At 35.7% G+C, this 19,312-nt stretch overlaps 1 protein-coding gene across 2 annotated transcripts; it reads left to right on the plus strand.

The window, feature by feature from the left end:
- The first annotated feature begins 5,060 nt into the window (after positions 1 to 5,060).
- foxf1 (forkhead box F1) lies at positions 5,061 to 14,985 on the plus strand. 2 transcript variants are annotated; one of them, XM_048184872.1, is made up of 5 exons: positions 5,061 to 6,278; positions 7,435 to 12,529; positions 13,150 to 13,468; positions 13,862 to 14,061; positions 14,618 to 14,985. In XM_048184872.1, exons 1-2 carry the CDS (start codon positions 5,297 to 5,299, stop codon positions 7,596 to 7,598), a joined length of 1,146 nt encoding a protein of 381 aa, XP_048040829.1. In that variant the 5' UTR covers positions 5,061 to 5,296; the 3' UTR covers positions 7,599 to 12,529; positions 13,150 to 13,468; positions 13,862 to 14,061; positions 14,618 to 14,985. The 2 variants fall into 2 exon arrangements, with proteins under 2 accessions (XP_048040829.1, XP_048040821.1); XM_048184864.1 differs by having other exon boundaries at positions 7,435 to 13,468.
- The last annotated feature ends 4,327 nt before the right edge of the window (positions 14,986 to 19,312 follow it).

Consider the following 19,312-nt stretch of genomic DNA (forward strand, 5'->3'; position numbering starts at 1 on the left):
ATTCCAGGAGCCTTTGAGAGAACAAATGCCAGAGTGAGTCGCAACACTGCCGGCAGCCATGTGTTCAGCTCCACAGATGTCTGGTCCACAGCAGCCCACCTCTGCCCAACACTGGCCCTCAGCAGAGGTAGAAAATGTCAATTTTATAGTGGTCCTCTGGTATTCTATCCAGAAGATAGATTGCAACGATAGTTACATTTTTCTTTTTCTTTTTATTTTCTTTTTTATTTCTTTCCATGGCACCCAGTTATCATTAGGGTGGAGAAGAGCAACCATAGGCCACTGTAATAGGCTGTACAAAATTATAATTTGAATGATATCCTTATATAGTGAATAACTGTATAGTTTTTACAGTGAAAAAATGTAATTTGACATTCCCAGAATTCCCTGTGTGACACTTCACATTGAGGTATTTTTGTTGAAATAACTATTTTTCTTAATTTATTTCTTATTAGTTATGTACATTAGGGTTTTATGTTACATCTAATGTTGTTAAATTAATGTTTATTGCATTACTTTAGTGTCATGTGTGTTACCATTATGGTATTTTGTGTTTGTTTGTGTGAATGACTGTGCATATTAGTTTTCACTTTCTCAGTTTGTGGAAAAGCTGCTTGTGATAACCTTTGATTCATCATTTTACTTTCTCATCATCACCTGTTTTTGGTGGTTGTCAGTGTATTACAAGGGTACAAAACAAACATAAGTACTTCAATAGGTTGGTATATTAACATTATATCAGTTAATGAAATGCTTTTTTTTTTTACTGTAAATTTAAGTTAAATCTGTAAAACCTAAAATGTTGTTACCATAGTCTGTTTTTTATGGTAAATTTCTGGCAACCACAGCTCTTTTTTTCATATTTTATGCTTTATAATGCATGTTAGAAAGGGATAAACACATTAACTCAAGATTTGCAACAGTAAATAAAGGTAACTTATTCTCATTATTATTCTCATTATATAATTTTTATACAACTGCCAATAAACAAATAAACATGAAATGAAATCAATACTACTTTTCTTTACATTACTTCTATCCTTGTTCTAACAAAAATTTAACATTTCATTTAACATTTATATTAATGTGTTAATGTGACTGTAAACCGTCAATATTTTATTAATAAGCTGTTAATAATAATGGTATTATATATTCAATCTCCTTTAATGAGAAAAAAAGATAGTTAGTAGGGATAGTTAACTTCACAAGGGACCGAGCAAAGTTTCGCAATTTTAAGTCAACCTCATCTACATGTATGGTGTAAAACTATATTATGTGCGAGGAGAGACCACTTATTTTAATTAAATTAATAGAATTACCAAACGGCTAAAACATCCAAAATGTAAAAAAAAAAAAAAAAATCCTATGATTTATTGACCCTTTGATAATACTTTCACCCCATTATTTAGACACAGTTGTAAATGTGTGTATTTAATTGACTGTGTGTGTGTGTGTGTGTGTGTGTGTGTGTGTGTGTGTGTGTGTGTGTGTGTGTGTGTGTGTGTGTGTGTGTGTGTAAAGCCGATCATGTCTACTCTTCAGTCTCTGTCAAAAGACAAAAGACTTCACATCCAAAATTGCAAATATAGGCTACATTGGTGTATAAAACGATGTCAGAAACTTTATATAACCTGCACTTCTCGTGTTTATTGCCTCTTTATGATGATCGCTTGTTGTATTCCTCATTTGTAAGTCGCTTTGGATAAATGTGTCTGCTAAATGATGGCCTATGAAAATTATTAATAAAAACGTTTTAAAGATTTTGTAAGCATATTGCGTAGTTGTACTCGGACAAACGTTGCATTTTTGTATTTATTTAATTTTATCTTATTTTATTATTATTAGGCTATTATTATTATTATTTTGCATACGCCTATATAAACAGCGACACACTTCAAAACTATCTTTGCCTCAAATGCTCCGATCAGTCATTGCCAAGTAAATTAAAAAGCCATCTGCCATGATTGTGTTGATTACAGCGGCAAATCTGCGCCTCAAATCAACGAACACAATCGGAGTTGTGTGTGTTTAATCCCATCCTTTCCCATTCACATACACAGCATTTTAACAAAAATATACGCACCCACCTAAGGAAGTGACGCGTGAAACAAACCCTCAACAGCTAGACTTATCTATAAAGCAATAATAGTGAAATGAAATGCATAAATGAAAAAGAAATCTTCAGCACAAAAGAGATCTTAGCACAGTGTCTAGTTATTTTACGACTAAACATTCCATTTTTTTTAAATTCACATATAATGTTGAAAAAAAAAATCGTGGCAGCCAATAACAATGTATTTACAGATTACAAGATTACAAAATACAATCTTAATGTCTACAAACGACGCAGCTTTTATTTAGTGTTAAAAAATACAGTAGGCTACAAACATGTAATTTGAACGAAGGAGAAATCTTGGTTAGAGATACTGTCCGAACTTACAATTAACATTAAAACATAGACTGTCAGACAGTTTTAAAAAATATTTTTTCAGGGCACTACAATATTACTCTCCATAAGCGGTAAATGTGATTGTGGAGGTGTCACACGGCAGTGAACTTGTGGAACCCTTGACTGATCCGTCTGTCGCGCTTCCTTTCAAACAATTCATGTCCAGTTAAGTTCAGAGTTCACTGTGCTCCAGAATTAGCTCTGTTTTCCTAGCAGAAAAAAAGTAAAAATAGTCGTCATATACGGACTGTTTTTAAATCTGAATTCAAGTCTTCTTAATAAATGTATAGGCTGTTTCATTACATATGTGTAACAGTGACTCTTTTGTAGATATGATATATTTAAAATCATTTGTTCCATTTATTTTTTATTAATGAGATCTATAGCTACAATAACGTGACTTTTTAAGTTTTTAGCAATCCGGGCAGTAACATGAAAATTAACATTAAACGAGAAGTAAAATGAATAATCCATGCGTTTATTAGATGTGTTTTGGTACTTTTTACACATTCGTAATTTTAAACGTTTTACTGTAAAAAGTATTCTCTAACATTTAACAATAAACACTGATGTATATTGCGAATAGTGCACTACAGCTATGACGCCAGTGTTCTAATTTGAATTTTGCAAAACTGAGTTATGTCACGCTAACGTGACTAGTCGAACAATGTGGCTTTCCTCTTTTTAAGTGGCCATGAATTTCAGACTGGCAATGTGTCAAATATTTTATTGGAAGACGTCATGGAAAATATGAATATTAACTGAGACAGGAGAACGAATTAGTCTCTGTTAAAAATTATTATGATGATGATGATTAATGTTGTTGCTATTGTTGTTAATTATAATCATACTTCTATTACCACTACTACTACTAATAATAATAATAATAATAAGAGAGCTTAAAACCAACTAGGCTACTATTTGTTTGCACATACCGAGAGAGTGAACTCCTAGGCTACTGCATCAATCACACATGAGTTTGCGATGACGTTGAAGAACTTTGGCATGCTTTACGTCACAAATCAATGAAACAACTATTCTAAACACATTTAAGGGTGCATTTTCTGTGGATACTGGGTTTTTAAGGGTTAATGTGAGATTTAAAGGGGATATCAGTAGGCCTAGAGTGACATTAAAACTAAATGCACTTAACAAACACATCAACCTTAATTAAATGCAGAGGGCGAGACCAAACTGGGTGGTCCATAGCACTTGATAAATGTACGGGCCCCTTTCCAAGCCTTAAAACAATACCTCTATCAATGTGCATTCCTGCACTGAGCAGCACCATGGTCCAAAACCTTCAGGGTATTAGCTGATAACGGAGATATACTCCTGAATGATGATAGCTCGCATTTCTTGCGCCATGACGGCAAGAATTACATACACATATATGTACACATTTCAACAGAAATGGTCTGAAAGTGAATTCGTTATTATATCGTATTTTATATAAAAAGTGCACTTCACTCTCAAAGCATGAGTGTTGCACAGAGATAAAACATACAAATCACAGTAGCTAAATTACAGCGAGACTTAAATGTAGATATTAGATATTTAAAATAACAAAGCAAATAACCAAGATTTCTGAATGAAAGAAAGAAAGAAAGAAAGAAAGAAAGAAAGAAAGAAAGAAAGAAAGAAAGAAAGAAAGAAAAGAAAGAGAGAAAGCATTTCTGCAGCAATAGTCCTGATTAACAGTTAATTTACTGTCGTGTCCATAACGTTCACAATTAAACAATAATTGTATTTCAGTCGTTTGATTTGACTTCAGCAAAGCAAAAACTCAAGCGATAGGCTACAGTGTGTGAATAGAAATGTGTCGTGTGAACTTGCCTTGATTAAGTGACACAGCAGAATGTTGACTGCAGTCTTCAAGCGAGTTTCCATGAACCCGATACGACCCCAAAACCTCCATTCTTCCGTTCTTAATCAGCTCAAAAATCTTTAAATGTACGTGTAAAATTCAGAATGGTGACGTGGCTATGTGGATTAGCTGCACTAGAGACGCTTTTTGCTTGATTTTTGATTTAAAGAAGCTCAGCGAAAATGTTTACATTCTGCAGTATAAACATCCTCCTCCTGTTCCTGCCTGAGAAAAAAAAAGAAAGAAAAGAAACATGCTTTTCATTTTTCATGATTTTATTTGGTGTTATTTCTTTAAAAAATAATCTATTATACGCCCTTTTGCAGCTTCTAAACTTCCCCAAAATCCGCTATCATTTTTATTTATTAATTTGCGAATGCTTTGAAGTACAGTTTTGAAAGTGCTCATTAAATAATTAATTAATTGATCGTATACTCGTTAATGTTATCAAAAAGACCCAAAACACTGTGATCATCCATCTGTATTATGCTATTAAACGTTGAATTTATTATTAGTTTAAAATAATTTTGTATTGTCCGAAAATTGTCTCGCTACTAATGTGGACTGAATATGCTATTTTATTTACAATAACTAAAGACTATAAACGCGCTTCATTTAATAGTGCTAGTTGTGCAGATGTTGGTAAGCCCACCCCAGCAAAGCTGACAGTGGGAGGGAAACTGGGCGGACCCTGAGCGACTCTGACGTGCCCATGTTCAAGAGCCTGAGAGGAGCTGATGGAAACAGATAAGTAAAAGCCCAACTCCTAAAGGAAGAACAAGAAGACAGGATCTGAAGCCGAAAGAATCTCTTTTCCCTGCAGTTTTCAGTTTTATGGTGGGTAGTATTACAAGGGTAGTGCGCAATTACGCATAACCAGGGAAAAATAGAGATTATTCCAGCATTGCATTCCGTTATTAATAAAAAGCAGCGTAAAATCGCAGACTTTTTGAACGTGGATTTTGACGAGTGCTTGAAGAATGACGGCTGAGGTCCAGCAGCCCTCAGTGCAGACCTCTGCTCACAGTAGCCCCATGTCGGAGAAACCGCACGGACAGACGCCTGTGATGGAAACCTCCTCTTCCTCCTCCAGCACCAAAACTAAAAAGACGAACGCTGGAATTCGTCGTCCTGAAAAGCCCCCGTACTCTTACATCGCTCTCATTGTCATGGCCATCCAGAGCTCTCCAACCAAACGACTCACTCTGAGCGAAATTTATCAGTTCCTACAGAGCCGCTTCCCGTTTTTCAGAGGTTCGTATCAAGGCTGGAAAAATTCGGTGCGTCACAATCTGTCTCTGAACGAGTGCTTTATCAAGCTGCCCAAGGGTCTGGGAAGACCTGGTAAGGGTCACTACTGGACCATCGACCCGGCCAGTGAGTTCATGTTCGAGGAGGGATCTTTCCGCAGGAGGCCGCGGGGATTCAGGCGCAAATGTCAGGCGCTCAAACCTTCCATGTACAGCATGATGAACGGGCTGGGATTCAATCACATACCCGAGTCCTATAACTTTCAGGGGGGCGGAGGGGGCCTGTCTTGTCCTCCAAACAGTTTATCTTTGGAGAGCGGGATTGGGATGATGAATGGACATTTGGCCAGCAATATGGAAGGAATGGGCTTGGCAGGACACTCCATGTCCCATCTATCAGCGAATAGTGGACATTCCTACATGAGCAGTTGCACGGGATCCTCAGGGAGTGAGTACCCCCACCACGACAATTCCGCATCGCCGCTTCTCACCAGCGGGGGAGTGATGGAGCCGCATGCTGTGTATTCTAGCACGGCCTCAGCCTGGCCTCCAGCGCCCCCGGCCTCTCTAAATAATGGGGCGTCTTACATCAAACAGCAACCGCTCTCTCCGTGCAACCCGGGAGCCAATCCACTGCAGCCCAGTTTACCCACACACTCTCTGGAACAGTCCTACCTGCACCAGAACGGCCACGGCACCGCCGACCTTCAAGGTAAAGTTTTCAAGATGATTTGACATCGACAGACATGTTTAACAGAAATATTTTATCTCGATATATGTGTTCAATTTCATGAATAGGCGAGAGGTATAACTGAATTATTTTTAAAACAACACATCTGAAGTTAATGCATTGCCAACAGTCCATACAATTATCTTTTATTTAATTAATATGCTGTTCAATCTTCAGAATCACTGCATTTAATTCGCGTAATATGGACACAATAATGCAAAGTGTGATCAAAATTTATCTTTAGCAAAACATAAAAAAGTTTATCCATGGCTTTGTTTTCTTGTTCATTTCACGGGAGTCTTTAGCACAGTAAGCCTCTAGCACACATATCGACACCATTCTGCACATGCACAGTTAGAAGTGATGTCTGCCTGATTGCTGTAATCTCCACTGGGGCAAGAGCAAGAAGAACCACGCCACGAGCCCAGAAGCAATGTGTCCGTGGGGAATCGCGTGCAAGCAGTCGTATAAAAACAATCCCACCCAGATCTTAAGACATCCAGGTCTCACACAGCACTCCAATGCATTATCAGAAACAACTTACTGTAATCAAAAGCTATTTTTAAAACATATGAAACTTAATAATGACGCTTAAAATGTGTTGATAGGCCATAATGGTATGGTGACGATTTTTAATAGGCCTATACATTTAATTTATAATAAACAATATTATATAATGCTTAAAAGATCATTTTGTCTACATTAGAGATATCATTAAAATTTGTATATATATATATATATATATATATATATATATAAATAGATAGATAAACGAAGGTCAACAAATACTACTGCACGGCGTTTGACAACAGTCGCTAAATGTCCAAACAAACAAAAACAATTGTGGTTTTGCAATTTGAGTTTGATATAGGCCTTCTTTACGATTAGAAATTTTTAAAAGATAAAGAAATATTTTCACGTTGAATGGACGACTGAATGTCACAGGCAAATGTGTAATTCATAAACAGTTTTTACATGTAGCAGTAGTAGTAGTAGTGTTAGTAATAGCAATAGTAGTAGTATAGTAGTAGTAGTAGTAGTAGTAGTAGTAGTAATAGTTTGATGTTTAAAATGTCAAGAACACTACAAGAACATTAGCCAATTTTTTAACAATGTGCCATATTTTGTGTCTATGCAGGTATGCCGCGCTACCATTCCCAGTCTCCCAGCATGTGTGACAGGAAAGAATTTGTCTTCTCTTTTAACGCCATGACCTCTTCATCGATGCATTCACCAGGGAGCAGCTCGTACTACCACCATCAGCAGGTCTCATATCAGGACATCAAACCCTGTGTGATGTGACAGCATTTTTACAAAGAAGACTTAATGCAACGGCAAGCAACAGAGTAAACTGACCCAAATGGAACCATGGAGGTCTACAAGTGGCTCTTTTGGATATATACATGGAATTAAAAAAAAAAAAATGCCGTTTATTACTAATCAGAACTTGGCAATAGAAACGCACTGTTTGAAAATTACAAACTCAAAGGAACACTTCAAAAAGTCCGATTCTCCACTTAGAGAGAATTCAAAATGGAAAACTCTTCAGCTTCAGATCTCTGCGAATAATAAGATCGAGACCAAACTAAAAGTCACAGTATCTCGTTTCCAACAGCTCGGTACTAACTCTGCTGGCGGATGACTACCACACTCGGAGATGCAAAGATGAGTGAAACGCTTCAATGTTGATATACTGTTATTCTTAAAGACGAGTTTGTATTGTTTGGATAAACGTTTTATCTACAATCATTTTCATTTCGCTTTAAATGATGAAAACCATAAGCACGCGAAATGGAGGCACTTTTAAACCATAACGCGCAACTTATTTATTCTATTAAAATGGTTATTTTTAGGCTACAGTTATAGCCACAGTATTGACCGCTTTATTGGCAATATTTGCCCAATGTAACATTAAGGTTAAATATAAGCACTGTTAGTTATTTTGATTGTTTATTTAGTTGTAAATACATACATATATTGACACGTCTTATTTCTCAAACACTGTATAAACTGTACATGGTGTAAGACATCTTTTAGTAGGATTTCTTTTCAATGAATTTAAATATTAGTTGATGTAATCCTTTAGTTCAATTGAAAATTAAAGTAATGGCATGGAGTTTGCAATATCTGTTTAAAATATGACTTTTCTAAACAAGATATAATATGTTTTCTGAATTTGAATTGTATAGGTTTGTGGACTAAATTTCTGCATTATTCATCGAACCAGTAATTAAGCTGAATGTAGAATTTAAAGACGTATAGGCCAATATGTAATGCCAGATAAAAAAAATACAAAATAATGGGAAATAACTACAATAATATTGCTTAAATTTTAGTGCCAGCAATAACAACTATATTGTTGTTGTTGTTATTATTTATACAGATGTTACAGACAGTTATTATTTTGTGCCACATTCTTCATGATTGATTTTATTCCTAGGGAGAAGTTGACCGCATAAAGTTTACTCACATTTAATAAACCAAATATACGTACAAAACCAAGGTATTTTTTCAAAATAGTGTCCACTAGTATAGCTTAAAATGAAATATTATGAGAACACTAATTCCAGTGTAATGCAAATATATTCTATAAAAAAAATTCATATCATACAGAAAAAAATAGCAAGTTAATTTTATTAAAAGTTGTTTTATTTTCTATACAGAATAATAATCTTTCATAATAATAAGGTGATTTGACATTCATAATGAAAAAAACGATGTAATATTATGTTAATAGTCACAGTGTAAATTTACAATAAAGCAATACATATACTCAGATATTAAAGAAACAAACGTTTTTCATATTAAATCTAATTTTCTAGTTTTGCTATATAAGAGTCGATCCGGTCAGTTTAACTAGTCTTGTACAATATCGAATAAGACAAAATCATCATGGAATTGTTTAGATAAATTTAAAAATACATGGATAAGACATTCGGGTCAATATTAAAAAATAAAATATTCCTTAGGTTTAGAAAAGATCAATTTTCTTGTCAAAAACATTGTGTACCTCATATCAGTGTATTGGTTTCCGGGTTAGACAAGAACAAGAGAATAAATTTTCTTTTTCGAAAAGGTTATCTTGTAGGACATGAGACTTTAAAACTTTTTCTCTTTTTTTGTTCTAATTCGAGGTTTTGCTTATTTATTTGTTTTAAAAATTATATCCGGCTAAAATGGGGAAATAAACGGTTGGCAGTATTGGCAGAGCATCTGGAGATCTTACAGGAGTCCCCAGCGGACACAATGTTGACCCCCGCACGAGCGCACACACGCATCAACTATTAGTGCGTGGCCGTGACCATGAGCTGAACTCGTAGAGATTCCCATGGATGTTCACATGATAGTGGCCACACATGAACAGAGCAGGGCAGCATTTCCCAAAAGCATTGTAAGCCTAAGTTGATCGTAGCTCCATTGCCACTAATGGAGCTACGATCAACTTGCTTACGATGCTTTTGGGAAACGCACCCCAGAGCTGTCACACTTTTTTCTCAGTGAATGTTTCTCAGGGCAAGTGCATTATTGACACACAACTTTTAGTATAATGACTACAAAGATATATTTTTATCATAACAGAATAATAAATTATTGACTACTAATATCTACATTTAATAATACAAATTAATAATAATATTTTTGTTTGTTTGTTTGTTTGTTTGTTTTGTTTTTTTTGGTATAAACTAATGTATTTAGGTTCAGCGATATTAAATAATATTTTTGATATTAAATAAAATGTTAACATTTTAGGTTACCATTTGTTCCAGTGCAATCGTACGAATTATGACGCACTTGGAAAACAGCCCGTTATACTAAGTAGTACTTGGAAAATCGTCGTATATGACGTTCATTTTTTTGTTCGTCCTACTAGTGCTCTTGGCCTCGTTTCCCGCGCGACGCTACGATCTTTAGTAGCCTACGTTTTATACGTGCGTGTCCCAAAAAAGCACTTAACATGAACATGCCAGTCCGAGCTTTAAGTGGTAATTAGAGTGTTACTGTTGTCTGTTCATGAAATGCTAATTGTAAATTGAAATGATTTATTGAAATGTAAATCATTCGGCCTAGGTATATACAACTTTATGCGTAACGGTATAAAATACATAATTTACTTGTGGGAGAGGATTTACGTTATTTTTCTTTTTTATTTGATATATAATAAAAATCAATCAAATTTTCTATAAAAATATACCTTAGTTATTTTGTGCTTATACACAATTACTGCTTTATTCATCTGATTGCAATTTGCAGAGTTTTATTTGATAAAATTCACCAGTGGACAGAGGCACGACCTTACAGGATCAGTGAAGACAGCGGTCAATTGACCTATCGCCCAGTGACTGATATTGATCTTATCGCTAGATGGTCTGCTCTTTAGTCGCAGAAGAGATAATCTGAAATCAAAGCTGAATAACATAGTGCATAGCGCCCTTGGGTGTTAGAGAGGGAAAAAGAAGGGGTTGTTGAAGATGTCATGGAAAAGCCTTTTGGCGAGCCACTCATTCACTGATTAAAAACTGTAATATCTATACGGGTGATTGAAACGCACCATTAATAACTATTTATGTTTACCGAACATTTAATAAACATAACACTGCATCAATGATTCTTAATATAATTTTTATCTTAAATAAAATGCTACCGTTTGCTACCGCACGTCTATAAAATAAATGCACCCTCCTTGTTTTCTAGCGTATATAACTCAACTGTCCAGGTAATGTTAATGGTAGGCTATTACTCAGTGGTGGCCAAAATTACGATTTAAAATCCTTGGCTTACAACTGGTCATTTATTTTTTCTGTTCCTATCAAATAATTTGACAGACACGTTTTATTTCTTATTCAAAATCTATTCACGCCCCCAATAAAAAATCCTAATCAAATGGTTGAAACCATCTATTTAGAAGATTAAAAAGACCGTACAATATATTACATTTTAAAAACAAATGCTCTAAATTCTCTTCCTTTGCACAAAACCTACATCCATGCCCACTACTGGATTCAGGTGCTGTAGCTACCACCCTGTGAATAATCCTTTTTGCTTCTGTACTGGAGGTTTATACAGGGTCCTCCACCTGTCCAGTGCCGATCCTACACTTCTGGGGGCCCTAAGGAAAACTTTGTGAAGGGGCCACTGTTAGTGAATTCTTAAAAACCCCAAAATTTCCATAAACTTAAGTAATAATTACAATGGTTTTCAGTATGTAAGGTGCACTATCACCCAAGTTGCAAAGACATTTGGCCCTGATTTGGCATGAAGCCGGCACAGCTGGCATTCAGTCGGCACTGGCATAAGGCATGTGAACTGAACATGGCCCGGGTATGGTGGAGATGGAACTGTCTTTAAGATGGCAAACAAAATATGGGCCAATTGTTAAGTGTATTATTTAGCCCACATGTAAAACATAGAACTGCATGTAAATGTAGCCCACATGTAAAACATAGAAATTTCCCACAGATATTTCATAAATGATAATATTTCATACACACAGCTGTTTCCCCTATTCCTGTTTGCAACATGGGTTTATTGCTGTCTATCAACAAGGTTTCATCAATAATTAAGAAACACCATAAACTTTAAATTTACATTAGCCTACATTTAGGCTACATTTAATCATTCAGCAAAATCTTTTATCCAAAGAGATTTACAATAGAGGATAACAGAAGTAAGCAAACCAACAAAAGCACAATATATATATATATATATATATATACACTAACACTACATATAAATGTTAGAAGGAAGCAAGCTTTTTAAATTAGAAGCAGATAGAACTTTAATTGTTTGATTATCTTAATTCATGCATAAGACAAAGCCAATTTCACACATATTTCTTCTCTCTGAAAATGTCCTATTATGGGGGAAATTTTTAATTTTTTTTTTTAAAAATCTGGAAATCAAGTCGCATCTAGAAAAGCGCAATGCTTCTTGGGTTTGCAGTTTTAACCTCATTGTAGTCATTACACACTCAATCTTGTACCTTTGTCCTTTTGTTCGATTTTGGAATATTTTTTTTCTTCAGTTGAAAGTGTGTAATCTTGTGATTTAGCTGGGTTGGTTAATGGTTTAGAACGCTTTAACCAAGATTAAAAAAAAAAAAAAAAGAAAAGAAAAAAAGAAAAACTACTCCCGGAATCAGCGCTATTGAAGAATTGGGCGGGCTGAATGCACTTGAGGCGGCACTTCTCTAACGGTCGTGGACTTCTCAACTCGAGCAAAGCGAGCGAAGTTTGGTAAGTGAATATTAGAACATATTAAATATATTTGATTTGACGTTGCTTTTTTTTGGATTGTAGAGTTAGTATGAGTTAACATTGGAAAGTTATAAAGTTAAAGATGTGGCTAACAATGAATCGTAGCTGTTAGGCCTATATTAAAATGTAATGTTAGTTCACTAATGTTAAATGTTCGTCGATTACATTCAGATGACATCAGACATCTTTATTTTATTTCACAGACGTTTATTTATTTAAAGTTAAGTGACATACACAGATGGATTAGCAAAAAAAATAAAATAAATAAATAACTGTATTTTTAGCAAGTAAATGTTGCCATGTTGTAATATTCAAGTTGTGTAGATTTAATAATACAATGGTGTTGTTTGACAAATTATTTAACGAGAGCAAATGGGTTTGTGTGTTTTGATCGTTTGTCTTTCAATTTTAAATGAAATAAGCAGAAATGAAAAAACAACAACACCTTTATTATTTTTTCTGTTTGTTCAAAAAAAAAAAAAAAAAAAAAAAGATTTCTGCTTGATTTTTTTTGGTTCACGTTTTTAACCTGTGAACCAAAAAAGGAAAATAAAGTAAAAATCTTTTTTTTTTTCCTTTTTTTTTTTTCTTTCTTGGAGGCACTCCTGACCTCTACCCAAGATGCCATAGCAGTCCTGAGCTCAACCCAAGAGACCATAGCAGACAAATTATCACTGAGCGCTGTAAGTCGAGGCACATCAGCTCTGAGATTTGTCCATTAAGGCATGCCAGCAGTGAGATCCACACATCAAGCAACACCAGCACTGAGATGGGTAGACCAAGTCATGCCAGCAGTGAAATTCGCAGATCAAGTCATGCCAGCTCTGAGATCCGTAGACCAAGCCACGCTGCACCTTCTCTAGTCCCATCAAAGCATACTGAGCCACACCAGGGAGCAGACATCTAGTTTGCAAACATGTGAGTATATTAATGTTTATTATAGCCATGTTTGTTTTTAGTATTTTTTTCTCTGGCAAATTACTATTTGGACTTCATATTGTTTTTTACACTCTTTCTTATACAAAAAATGACTAAAAGTTAAAACTTAGATGTACGTATGTTTGTGCCAACAACTTCCAAAAATTCATATCTCAAGAATGTTTTGTTGAGATGTTGTTATTTGTGATGATACAGAATAGTCCTGATGGTGATTAATCCACAATTTTAGTCGTTTGGCATGTTACCTTGCAAATATGACTTGCATTGGAATACAGTTGTAGTAAGAAATAGTAACAATACCAGCAAATGGTCAGTGTTTACCTAATTAAAGTGACTGAAAACTAATATTTGTCTTTCTTGTTTTCTTCCTAGCCCTCCTGCGTAATATATTAACAAAACAGGAAATGATGATGGACCAACTGCGAATCATCTTCAAGACCCTGCCGAATATGAAATCGGCTGATGAGTCAGAGACAGTCCTGGATCGAAATTTGTTGCCACTTAAAGATGTCAGTTCTCTTCATGAAATAGAGGAACAACTGCATAGTAATCCTGACCTCCAGAAACAGTTGGTATGTTGGCAAATCATCACATTTCCTAAAACTGAGGTGACTAGCTTCAGTGTTTTCCACAGACTTGCACTCTATTTGTGGTGACACTTACCCTCTTAAATGTAGGGACAGTAAAGCCGCTTTTATGTGCGCACACATCCAAAGTGCTCACACACAGACAGCCACATCTCAGATGCAAATACTGAATTGAGTTCTCTTCTGCTTCTTTTTGTGCTTTGATGAACATACAGACAAAATTACATCAAAATGCTCATCTTTTCTAACAGACATATCATTGCACTAAGGCCAAGATTTTTTTAAAAAAGTGCTGTTGTATATCTTATTGAATTTCACATGGCTCTGTGAAAAGCAACTGCTTAGACTAGTTTTCTCCTGGAGCCATATTGGAACCTGGTAGGAGGATGGTGCCAGCTTATTACTAAACTGATCTGCATCAATTTACAGTCTCTATGTGTAGATGTTACTGAATGTCTGTAAATAGGTTCTGGGTTCAGTTTTAATGTATTTGTCCTTTAAAATTCTATAGACACATTAACTTTTTACATGTATGTTTCAGCGGCTGTGAGGCGTAACTGTCTGACGTCTGCAGCCACAGAAAAGGACATTGATTCCACCATCAAAAGATGGCTATATCTGGCCCCGGATAGGGATGGTGGCAGGAGAGTGAGGATGAAGAGAAAAGAGCATCAGGAGAGAACAACAGGTTAACGAACTTGTGACTTGTTTGGATGTTCAAGAGTTGTGTGCACAGTGCCACTTGTTCATGAACTGAATCAGATGTTGAAGAGTTGTCGTGTGCACAGTGCCACTTGTTCATGAACTGAAACATAGATGTTCAAGAGCTGTGTGAAGCATGGCATTGACATTCAAGCATTGTTTTTTGTTGTTTTGTTTAAATGTGAAACAATAAATATTTTTTCAGAATACTGTTGTTGTTCAGGCATTTTTCATTTGGGCCAAGGGTGTGTGTAAAGTGGCTAGATCAAGGTTTTGTTGAGGCTGAAATGTGGAACCAAATGTTTGGTCCTGAATAGTACAAGAATAGGGCCAGCTATAGTTATGAGATATGGCTATGCCATGGGCCATATGTGGCCCGAGTTCTGGCAACCAGACCTGGTACAGTCATGTACCGTAATTCAATGCTGTATTTAGGCCAAGTGAAAGTGGGTTGTGTGGCCCATCACTGGGCCAAACCAGTTTTGCTATGTGGGCAGTTTTCTACAGCTAATGTATCAAGTGTATTTTAAGTGCCATAATTAAACAAACAAATCCAGCATTTTGCAAACGAACTCAATCTGCTTTGCAAAGGGAAAACTCGACTTGCAAACAAACAAAAAGCAATGTGCAAATACAAAGGCCTGTTTGAGCGGGAACGCAGAGGAGTAACAACTGTATTGTGTTTTACAAATATTAAATATTTCACAAATACAAACCATCCTACAAATTGCATACACCCTGTGAACAAATACCAAACCTATAGCATATAAATGTTTTCCTGTCTGATACGATTGTGAGACACTTGCCTTTTTTATGAGATCTCTCGGCTCGATTTTCTCAAAAATGTGTCCAGGAAGATTTTCTCACAAATGCAGTTTCTTACAAAACAGCAGATGTCGCTATGTTAGGGGATCAATTTAGCGCTAGGGAGCAAACGCTAATCCTGGCAGCGGCAGGTCGCAGCGCCACTTCCGGTGGCATCGGTGGAGTAGTTTTCTGTTTGTTTGTTTGTTTGTTTGTTTGTTTGTTTTTTAAATAAAAGATTTGATGATGCATATTATATACCAGCAAGCAGATGCGACCAGAATATGAACCCAATAAGCTAAATTGCATAAAGGAACATACACACAAAAAAGGAGTGCCCAGCGGCCTATAGGCACTGTATATACGCATGCAAACAAGCAACCATTATTTATTTATTTATTTGTTTGTTTGTTTATTTGCTTATTTATTTATTCAATGTGATCTCACATTTGCCCATTTTCATTTTTGTAGCTACAAAAATGTTCCATACTTCGTTGAACTGCCAAATTTCCATTCATCACATTATTAATTTACGTGCATTAAATTAATGTAAAATAACCTGCCAAAATTTACATAACCTCAAAGCCACTTCCGGTGGCATCCCTAGATGCCACAGATTTCCTCTGGCAGCTGCCAGAGTTTGTGACAGCTGCCACGGTCTTTCTCGGGGTTTGTCTAAGTTTCTGCTGTTTGCTCGGTAAAAACTACACTGTTCTCAGTGGTGTGCGGTGGGTTTTTAAAATAATGAGGCAAACACGTGTATTATTATTATTAGACTTTTTTTTATGTATCAATGTTTTTTTTTGTTTTTTTGTTTTTTTAATTGATGTCCCTGTTACACTTAATGTTGTCACATATTCCTGGTAAAAAAACATTACATAAAAAAGGCTAAATACAATTATATTTTGTATTTTTACACTATGTAATATTCTGTTTATTAAAACCAATAAATCTCATCAAGTTAGTGTTTTTACATATTTTTACATTTATTCCAAAATAATAACAAAAGGCAGTAACAATACAAACAATATATTTTATTTGTTAACTGATGTTCAGCTGTTCTTTTTAACTTTACCAGCGGGTGTCACTGTTGGACAGAGTTACTATATGAAAACTACTGACTTTTACAATTTTTAATGTCACATTTTGTAATACTTGCGTTGTTTTATTTTTGTAATATCGATAATTTTCTCATCCAGTGTTTTCTCTAAAGAGACTCTGCCTCCCTTGCCTTGACTGATGGCAGGCAACAACTGATGGCAGAAGCCGTACAACATACAAACATCAGAAATTCATTAATCTTAAATTATGATCCTTGTGGCTTTGAAGTTATGTAAGTTTTGGCTGGTTATTTTACATTTACTTAATGCACATAAATTAATAAAGTGATGAATGTAAATTTGGCAGTTCAATGAAATATAGAAAAGTTTTGTAATAGCTACAAAAATGAAAATGGGAAAATGTGAGATTACATTAAATAAATAAATAAATAAGCAAATAAATAAATAAATAAGGTTTGTGTGTTTGCGTGCGTGCGTATACAGTGCCTATTGGCTGCTAGACACTCCTTTTGTGTGTGTGTGTGTGTTCTTTTATAGAAAAATGCTTATGCAATTTAGCTTATTGGGTCCATATTCTGGTTGCATCTGCTTGCTGGTATATAATATGCATCATCAAATCTTTTATTTAAAAAAAAAAAAAAAAAAACTACTCCATTGGATGCGCCACCGGTAGTGGCGCTGCGACCTGCCGCTGCCAGGATTTGCTCTTGCTCTCTAGTCAAGTCAAGTCAAGTCACCTTTATTTATATAGTGCTTTTTACAATGCAGATTGTGTCAAAGCAGCTTTACATTGATAGCTGGTACATAATTTGGCTGCACAGCAGCTCTTAAATAATAGTGTCAATGCAGGCAGATCAGAAGCACTGTTGAATAAATGTCAAGAATACTATTGAATATCAATGTCGAGTGTCCCCAACTAAGCAAGCCAAAGGCGACAGCAGATGGTGCTCTAGCGCTAAATTGATCCGCTAGCATAGCACCATCTGCTGTTTTGTAAGAGGAAGTTGCTCAACTACATTTGTGAGAAAATCTGCCTGGACACATTTATGAGAAAATCTTCCTGGACACATTTGTGAGAAAATCGAGCCGAGAGATCTCATAAAAACCTCTATAAAAATTCCAGAGCAAATTACGTACTGTTATTTGCGCAAATTCAACAGTACTCTGAGAAATATAATCCAGTCTTAATGCGAATTGTGTGTGATTGCTGATGTTGTATTATCCTAAAACTTCTCTTCTAGGGTTTTTTGACCTCCCTGAGCTATTGTTTGTGCATCAGTCTTATGCACCAAAAGCATGCTTTCATTTAATTTCAATATGTTTTAATTTATTTAACCTTTATTTAACCAGGAGAGTCCCATTGAGATTAAAAACCTCTTTTTCAAGGGAGTCCTGGCCAAGAGGCAACAACATTTACACAATTATAAACATACAAAGAAACATTAAAATAACACAGGTTATGAAAAACAATTGCACATTATTGAGGCAGTCTCTATTGCTTTCAGCTTAGTTTTAAAAGCATTTAAGGACAAGAGCTCGGTCAGTTTCCAGTCCTTCTGCAACATGTTCCAAGCAAAAGGAGCCGAGGGGTCAAAGGCTTTCTTCCCCAACTCAGTGCGGGCAAAAGGAACAGAGAGCAACAGCTGATCGTTTGATCGCAGGGAGTAAGAGTCAACACTTCTCTGTGTGATTAAAGTACAAATGTATGGAGGCAGTAATCCAAGCATAGCCTTGAAAATAAAAGTGTACCAATGTCCCTGCCTCCTAGTGGCCAGAGAAGGCCATCCCACTCGTGAATACAAATCACAGTGATGCGTCATGGCTCTACAGTTAGTAATGAACCTCAGAGAAGCATGATAAACCGTGTCCACCATATGAAGACATGAAGAAGAAGCATTTATATAAAAAAGATCACCATAATCTAGCACAGATAAAAAAGTTGCAGTGACAAGGCGCTTTTTTACTTCAAAAGAAAAACACAATTTATTACGGAAGAAAAACCCCAGTTTAAGTTTAATTTCTTCACAAGTTTTTCTATGTTTGGTTTAAAAGTGAGGGAGTCATCAATCAAGACACAAAGGTATTTATATTCATGAACCACCTCCATGACATTCCCTTCAAGAGTGGACACTACTGGAACAGTCTGAGGCACCATCGTAAAATTTGAAAACAACATTAGCTTAGTTTTGTCAGCATTAAGGACTAGTTTTAATTGAAGAAGTTAATGCTGGACAGCAACAAAAGCTTTCTGCAGGGTTTCAATGGCCTGAGCAAGGGATGATCCATAGCAGTAAATGACTGTATCATCTGCATAAAAATGCATATTAGCATCAGAAACATTTTGACCCAAGTCATTGATATACAAGATAAATAGGAGGGGCCCCAAAACTGAGCACTGTGGCACCCCCTTGCAGACAACAATAAAATCAGAACAGAGACCCTCATATTTAATGCATTGAGTCCTGCTATTCAGATAATTTGAGAACCATGCAACTGCATGCTCTGACAATCCTGAGCAAATTAATCTGTTCTTTAAAACAGCATGGTCGACAGTGTCAAAAGCTTTTGACAGATCTAAAAAAAGTGAAGCACAGAACAGTTTCTTATCAAGTGCCACAATAATATCATTTATCACCTTCATAGTTGCGGTGATAGTACTGTGCTTTTTT

The sequence above is a fragment of the Megalobrama amblycephala genome, linkage group LG1 (genome assembly GCF_018812025.1).
Source record: "Megalobrama amblycephala isolate DHTTF-2021 linkage group LG1, ASM1881202v1, whole genome shotgun sequence".
Taxonomy (NCBI): Eukaryota; Metazoa; Chordata; class Actinopteri; order Cypriniformes; family Xenocyprididae; genus Megalobrama; species Megalobrama amblycephala.

What these genes read in the sequence shown, in the direction of transcription:
- foxf1 (XM_048184864.1), top strand. Translation starts at nt 5,297, where the DNA reads ATGACGGCTGAGGTCCAGCAGCCCTCAGTGCAGACCTCTGCTCACAGT. An exon ending in CGGCACCGCCGACCTTCAAG is followed by an intron (nt 6,279 to 7,434) that starts GTAAAGTTTTCA and finishes GTGTCTATGCAG; the next exon opens with GTATGCCGCGCTACCATTCC.